This window comes from Polyodon spathula, chromosome 14, assembly GCF_017654505.1.
Source record: "Polyodon spathula isolate WHYD16114869_AA chromosome 14, ASM1765450v1, whole genome shotgun sequence".
Lineage (NCBI taxonomy): Eukaryota > Metazoa > Chordata > Actinopteri > Acipenseriformes > Polyodontidae > Polyodon > Polyodon spathula.
The window spans coordinates 25,442,134-25,450,474 of NC_054547.1; the positions used below are offsets into that span (position 1 = coordinate 25,442,134).

At 37.9% G+C, this 8,341-nt stretch overlaps 1 protein-coding gene across 2 annotated transcripts in view; it reads left to right on the forward strand.

Moving 5' to 3' along the window:
- Positions 1-763: 763 nt before the first annotated feature.
- LOC121327429 (rho guanine nucleotide exchange factor 4-like) overlaps positions 764-8,341 on the forward strand; it is a 195,385-nt gene continuing 187,807 nt past the window's right edge. For both annotated transcript variants that reach the window (XM_041271494.1, XM_041271493.1), the window contains exon 1: positions 764-1,262. In XM_041271494.1, the coding sequence (XP_041127428.1) occupies positions 1,059-1,262 (204 nt within the window). In that variant the 5' untranslated portion in view covers positions 764-1,058. The remainder of the gene's footprint in view (positions 1,263-8,341) is intronic.

The window sequence follows — 8,341 nt, forward strand, 5'->3', positions numbered from 1 at the left end:
TGAATCCAGTGAATTGGATGAAATGCACAGCAAGGGGGTTTATCCGTGCTATTATGATAACTAACGCGTAATTACATGCTCTAAAAAATAAATTGTTAGATATGAGATCATCACTGAAAAGAAACAAAAGCAGATTTGTGATTTTTTTTAGACAGAAATAAATAATACTGTATTGACACAATCTTTTAAATAAATAAATACATAATAAAAGTATTTATGAACCCTACAGCATGCTCCATAAGACAGCTGTAGAAAGTAAAACGAAACAATAACGCTTCTTGTTTTCACACAGCTGCTTAAGCCCAATTGTTTTCCCTAACTTGGCTCTCAACTCAAACGCGGTGTAGGACATTTAGCTGCCAGTTTGTTAAAGTTACAGTGAGCGGTCAAATGCCTTTGACCCGTAACACCTGCGAATGGCATTAAAAACACCGAGCACGAACATATTTACACTCTCTATAGCGTTAAAACTGACCATGCAGTAGGTCGACATACTATACGTGTATCATTTCCACATTTGTATTGTTTAAATTGTTAAATTGTTTAAAATAAACACTTACAATGATATACACACAAGTAAACAAACGTTAAATTATGTTATAGTTTAGTTATAGTCTGTATGATGCTTATACATCCCCCCATTGGATTTCCAAAAAAAGTATTGCGTGCTTTTAGACAGGTGTCTTCTGGCAGCATGGCTAGGCTGTCACGCAGTAACATCGCCGCTATTCTTGTGCCTCCCTCTTCTGTTTGGTAACTGGGGTCTGGGGCTGGAAGCACATAGCGGGGTGTTAATCCAGAACTATATTTGACTTGTGTGCTGTACATACTCAAAACAGCGGCTTGCAGTCTATTTTAAACGCAAGAACTCCAGACATTTTTTGTTGTAATGAAGCGAGCTTCACAACGTGCCTAGTTCATACAATACAATGAACATACACAGCAATTCAGCGAGGACTGTAAAAAAGTAAACAAACTTGAAGAGCTTGACGTAGAACACAAATCGAAAAACTGGATTAGTGGGAAGAGAATATGTACCGTTTTAAATCGTAAACACAATGGATAATAACACTAGCACCACGTTGTCTGATGAAGAGGCATTGATTGGAGAAGTCCAAAGAGGAGATAGCGAGGACAATGCATTCCAAGAAGACTTTGACCTGGTTCAAATGCATCTCACCTGTTTACCGGAGCGGTACATGCACGCGAAGTTTACTTTATCGGCGTACCTGCTGTGTTGGATGATACTGCAGCTGTGCAAAGTAAGACATAAACATTCAAAATTAACTTTAAAACAATATGTAAAGGTTTATTATTATTATTATTATTATTATTATTATTATTATTATTATTATTATTATTATTATTATTATTAGTATTTTATAAAAAAAACATCTGAACTGTACATATAACATATTAAAGAATGTATTCTTGATATACATATCCTAATGCTTTTGAATAATTTGTTGCTTAGTAGTTAATATTAATTTATTTAAATTCACTTATGAACTGGCATATATCCAATTAAAATAATCAGTATGGTGAAAGTGTGTGTATACAAGCTGGTGATTGTCTGTAATTGGTGAAGCATTTGGTTCAGGTAAACGTTTCATGTATGTGTTCGAATGTTGCATTTTGTGGCTCCTTATCAGTATATTCACTGAATTGTTTCGGCTATGTTGTCTCGATGCAGGTCGTGATACAATACGTATCACAATACAAGTGCTGGAGCTCATGGGCCACTTGTATGATGCACAAAAAGATTAAATGATCATAACTTAGGAAGACGATGTATTCATACCAGCTATAAAACACACTTATTTTTCATTCAAGAACCATTTGGTGATCAGTAAGCTGTGTTGGGCTTTTGCTCTTGTATCACAGTATAAACGATGCGATATGTCTTATAAAGAAAGTATCCCATTCACTGATACACAATGAATTGTCACACCCATAGCCCAGATACAGTATTTGGATAATTGGTCACACTTTATAATATCCAGACAACAATAACAGAGTAATTCATATAGTAAGCACCTACAATTTCTCTGCAACAGTTATATCTGTTAATATGATTAGGTTAGGAATGGAGGGTAGGGCTAGGGTACAGTTAAAATACTATAACTTACTTTATCTGCACGTGAAGTGATTGTGCAATCCCCATGCCTAAATACATATTGCAACACTTGTGATAGATAACCCAATTTATATCCTGTGCACCAATATGTATACACCAACATTAACACACCACATACAACATATAATACAAAATACGCACAGTGGCAGGCACCCTGCCACAGGGACGCTGGAGCAGGTCCTGATGACACAGCAGACAACAAGAGTAACGTAAATACATGCATGGTCTTCAGCTTTTATATTTTTATTATGTGGTTAGTTCAATAAAACAGGCAGATCTTTTACTTAAATGCACAGTGTAACAAGGGTTTGACGTCTGATTCAATTTCTGTCAGTCTGCTTCATTTCAGTGAGACACATTCAATTATAAGTGTGAATTACGAGGCAGAACTGTGAATTACAATTTATTTTGTAATGGTCTGAGCTTGGATTACAGAGGCTAATCATATAATATAATACTGCTCCCCTGATGAGTACTATAGTAGAGCCTGCTGCACAAACTGGAATAAGTATAAGTAGAAGCTTTCTAACAAAGCCCAACCTGAACAAAACTCAACAATAATCCCTGTGTTAAACAGTTCATAATCACAGGCTTTATAAATAGGATGCCTCTGAGTTTTGTATTCCTGCCTGCATATATGTGAGTGATAATGTGTGAATGACCTCTGCTCAATAGGGATGTTTATCCTTGGCATACCATTAAAGAAAGAAGAACGTTGCATTTCCAAAGAGACACAGCACTTCCTGACAGATTGCATCTTTTTGTTGGGCAGTTCCTGTGAAACCTTGTGATTACGACCAGTCAGTAGGGGGTAGCCTTCCTACTGAAGGTCCATTACATTTGTTGCAACAAGTGTAGTAGCTTAGGCAATTTATTTTTGGTGAACAACCATTCTACATTAATATTCGTTTATGGAAACTTCGAAATCTAAATCAAATGGGCCAATAAGTTACTTCATTTTGCATCCGCGTTATAATAAAAAAAACAAAAAAACAATGGGAAGTTTACGGTATGTTGGTCCTATTGAGAGGTAATTTAGGATTGATCTGTTTGTGACTGCAGATGGTGGCCTTAATACTGAATACAAGGGTGTCCTTAACATTGAAGGTGTCTTTATACCTGGTCAGTAGGAGAAAAGCAGGACTTTAAAAAAGTGGATTGCAAAGTAACTTTTGCAATAAAGCTTTTACTGACTGGCTTCATCTTGTTCACTAGTCCAAAAACAAGCCACACCAGTACTAGGCAAGGTTGTATTTGGTGTTCACTTTGTATATAGAGTGTATCCTGTCTCAATACAGAACACTTGTACAGGGAGTGCAGTTTTTAAGCAGTTTAAACTTAGCCCCGAGGAATGTAGGTGAATGTAGCGGAGCATGTCGCTGAGCATGTGTCCAGCAGGAATCTGCAAAGTTCATTCGCATTGGACTGTCAAAGCTTATTTACATACCTGTATTTATAGAGGGTTGGGGGGACCAGAACCAGAATAGATTATATAAAAAATTATATATTTGACCAGACTAAGTATAACTTTCATTCCTATGTCGGTATATCACCTGCAGTTTTGAAAGAAAGGTTTAGAAAATATAACTGGTACCATACTGGATTCAAAGAAGCTCAAGGAAGTTTTCATGCATTTCCTTTTTGATACTGTTTCACTTCTTTGGTTATTTGTCCACCAACACTTTCTTAAGCCAGGCTTACACGGCACAATTTTTGCAATCGGGAGACGCAGCGCCACTCACACTTACCGATTGAGCTACAATTGCTCACTGTAGATCTGGAATTGCAAGCTACACACACTACATGAGATATCTTGTCGCGGACTGCGCCTATTTTCATTGCAGAATCGTAGACACCATTCAGGAAAATCATGGACTCAAGTGAGGAGGCGATCGCTGTTGTCTGCATTTTTTGCACAGAAAAAAGAAGAAAACGTGGAAAAGATCCATTTGGACGTGCAATTGGCTTAATAGATGTGGCCAGTACGGACTGATGATGCAACTCATCCCAAATACCATCCCTCCATTATCTGTAACCGCTTCATCCTATAGTGGGTTGCGGTGAGCCGGAGCCTGACCCGACAGACCCAGGGTGCAAGGCAGGACTACACTCTGGTTGGGACGCCAGTCCATCACATGTCCTAAATACCGATAAATGGGGTAGCACGCAGTATTTACCAACAATGGTATGTTTCGTTTCACAGTCCCGATTGCACTTGAAGGTGCTGAAAATAATAGAGCAAAACCAGAAGGTGAAAGCAAAAAGGAAAATAAAACAAAGTAACCAAACTACAAATAAAAGGTGCTTCTCCTTGAAACATCCCGCAGACTCTGCTGTCCGGTATGGCTCGGGTTTTAGAGACACTTTGCTGGTACCTTACTAACACACACAGACTTTCTCTAGCTAAACTAATAATGTCCCACTAGGGGTACGTAGTAACAAAGACACCGATTCTGTGCAGCGGCTGCCTTCTTCCGCCAGGCTTGCTTGCCCCTCTCTCTTTCTCCAGACACTGATGTTCTGTTATGATTTGTAATCCAGATTTTTCAAAACAAAATTCCCACTGTTGTTTCTTCTAGAAAGGACAAGACTGAGGGAACAGCAATGCGTCACTTTTATTGGTCGAGCGACCCCCCCCCAAGACCCGCCTCTGGAGCACTAAGAGAGACAGAGAGAGAGACAACATACCCTCACCCAACTTCTCTATGTCACTGCCATGATTGAGAGGTGGATCCCATGAGCTCCCGACCTCCCCCTGCAGGATCAAGCATGTGTCAAATAGCTAGCACAGACCTTGCCCTGCTACACTACCTAATAGTAACAATTTTCCTCAGATGAGAGCGATATAGAGAATGGAGGTGCACCACATGTAAAGATATGTGGAATTATTTTGTCAGGCCATTGATATCTTAGCCCCTGTCACATACAGTACTTCAAAAACTGTTTAAAGGTGAACATCTTTTGTCTGCTAGTTAAAACAGGTGTAAATCTGCTGGCTAGGTGTCTGACATTATTTATTATTGTTGCCAGGTCTATTGATTAGGTAACATTTATTACTGGAACACTCACACGCACATGACAACATTGAATCATTGACTTAATTAATGTTGAAAGTATTACAGCAAGCATGACTTTGAAATTAATAATAGATTTACTGTATTATTAATTCATGGATAATTTCTATTGTCTATTTTACTGCTGAGTAAAGCCAGTATTAAAAAGCATGTCTCATCACTGCCTCACCTCCACATAGCAACTTCATCAAATAAATAAACAACAAACATTAAAGCTGCAGATGTCTATGTCAGAACATATTGATTGCAGCAACCCACTTTAAAACTACTTATGAACTGTCTGTGAGTATAGTTAGGACTGGAACACATTCTGTTTTTAAACAGAGCTTGTTTGCTCATCAATGTGTTGATCCATAGTGTAGTAATAAATTCATCACTGTCAGCAATCAAAAAGACAAACATAATGCTTAGGTATATAGCCACAAAGTATAATGCACTGGGGAGACCGCATTTAGAATACTGTGTCCATTTGTGGTCGCCACAGGACCAAACAGAGAGTCCAGTGACGAGCAACAAGACTAATCCCAAGGCTTAAATGAATGAGCTGTGAAGACAGGCTGGAAGAGCTCAATCTTTTTAGACTAGAAGAAACCTGAATTAAGGGGTGGGAGATGAAGCTTTAAAAATTAAGATATGGTTAACCCTAACAAATACTTTAAAATGCAACACAGAAACCAGGGCCCCAGAGGACCCAGTTGGAGATAGACTTGGGGCAGAGGAAGAAGACACTTGGAGCCTTTAACACTAGAACCGCCATATTTTCTAACTACCTAGAACCGCCGCTCATGTCAATTTGTTCATTTGTTCCATGAACATCATATCTAACATTTGTATAGCAGAAACACCAATTTTTAAATGGAAACATGAAAGCCTGTAGATTCATATAGCAGAATTCTGTAAGAATGCCATCTGACACATTGTCCTCATTGAACTTGCCAGTCACTCCTGGATATTACGTAGTGTCAGCTACATGAAATAATAATAATAATAATAATAATAATAATAATAATAATAATAATAATAATAATAATAATAATAATAATAATAATAACAACGTTACCAATTCTATTGTGTGACCCTGCAGCAGAGTGCTTCTGTGGGGAAACAGCAGCACCTCCATTGTTGTGGTCAAATCCTTGTTGCCCTCGTTGCCAGGGAAAATGCTTCTAATTTCTCTCGAATCAAAATGATTCTGTGACATTGTCTATATATAAAAAAAATGAATCTCAGGTTTGTTTACATCCAGGTGCTGTGATGTAAACACAGACACAGTTTCATTGAATTACAGCCAGACCACATCACCCCCACATTCCATTGAAGTACATACTTCCGAGCGGGCTAGGAAGGAAGTGGGGGTGGGGCTTGTATACTAAAATAATACTATTTTAGGCTATACCAAAAAAATGCATCAAAATGACGGGTCTGGCAGTTCTAGGTAGAAGGTGCTTATAAAATTGTTATTTTTTGAAAATCTGCCACTCAAAACTTGAAGTTTCAAGATCAATCAGTTAAATATATATATATATATATATATATATATATATATATATATATATATATATATATATATATATATATATATATATATAGTGCCCTTTCAAATTTTTCACCTTTTGTTGCCTTATAGCCTAGAATTAAAATGCATTAAAATAGTTTTTTTTTTCTCCGGGACAAAGTTGTTGAAAGGCACAGATCAGGAGATGGGTATAAAAAAAATATCAAGGCCTTGAATTTCCCTTGGAGCATGGTCAAGACGATTATTAAGAAGTAGAAGGTGTACGGCACAACCAAGACCCTGCCTAGATCAGGCTGTCCCTCCAAACTGGATGACCGAGCAAGAAGGAGACTGATCAGAGAGCCTACCAAGAGGCCAATGGCAACTTTGTAATAGCTACAGGCTTTTATGGCCAAGACTGGTCAAAGTGTGCATGTGACAACAATATCCCAAGCACACCACAAATCTGGCCTGTATGGTAGGGTGGCAAGAAGGAAGCCATTACTCAAGAAAGCCCACCTTGAATCCCATTTGAAGTATGCAAAAAAACACTCAGGAGATTCTGTAGCCATGTGGGAAAAAAGTTTTGTAGTCCAGTTATTTTCATTTAAATTCAGGCTATTATGAACATGTTAAATATAATAGTCTGATATTAACTGTACCATTCTTGGACTAAATTAAGTAATTTTTTGGACAGATTCAAGACATGGCTCTGGCTCGTATCTCTTCAGATAAGAATTTAAACTGCTAATGAATCTCGCTTCAACAGATGCTTCGTCACAATCGCTGTGTGGGCCACTGTTCCTTCCTGCAACTGGGAACAGATCAAACTGTCATCCAGGTAGTTCATCACCCTGATCCCTTGCAGCCGCAGAAAGGATTTTTTTGATTGCTATAATTTAGATAGAATTGTCAGAGCTGATAAATGTTAATTAAATTGGTCCAGGCATTTAACAGGCAGGAAATTAGGCAATTAAATCTGCTGCTAGGAAGAGTCTGCAAAGTGTGCGCTCCGGTAACATCCAGTTTGATTGTCATTTCTCCTTAATTATATGTAACATCTAGCTTTGGTTGGCCTGTTAAGGTGGAATCATCTAAATTAACTGAGTTGCTGTGGGGTGCCCTTGGGCAAGATTGGAATGACATTATTGTTGCCCACAAGCAAGTCAAATGTCACTGGAGGGCTTTTCAGGCAACATACAAGATCATGCTCTGTGATATTTTGATACCAACATATAATTGTCTTTGGATTCAACTTAGCAAAGTTAGACACTCACACTAGTCCTGCATCCAATCTTGGGTTTCAGACCTGCCTTCATTTAGGTTAAAACTAGGGTTGCCAACTGGCCTCATAATTCTGGGAAACTTTAAGACAGGTCAGGTTTTTTTAACTCGCCACTAAACCACAAATGAATCATTTTTAAATCAGCAAGTAAAGTGGGTGTAAATTGCATGAGTTAAATGTGTTTAATTGTTTAATTGCAGTGGCAATTCTATCCAGATAGCATTATAACAACATGCATTAAAATTGTATTACTTGAAATGTTATATGGTAAACAATATCTGTCAAAGTAGTGCAATTCCATCATTATAGAGAATTGTGCACTCACCTGCACTCTTTCTCGTTTAACCTTG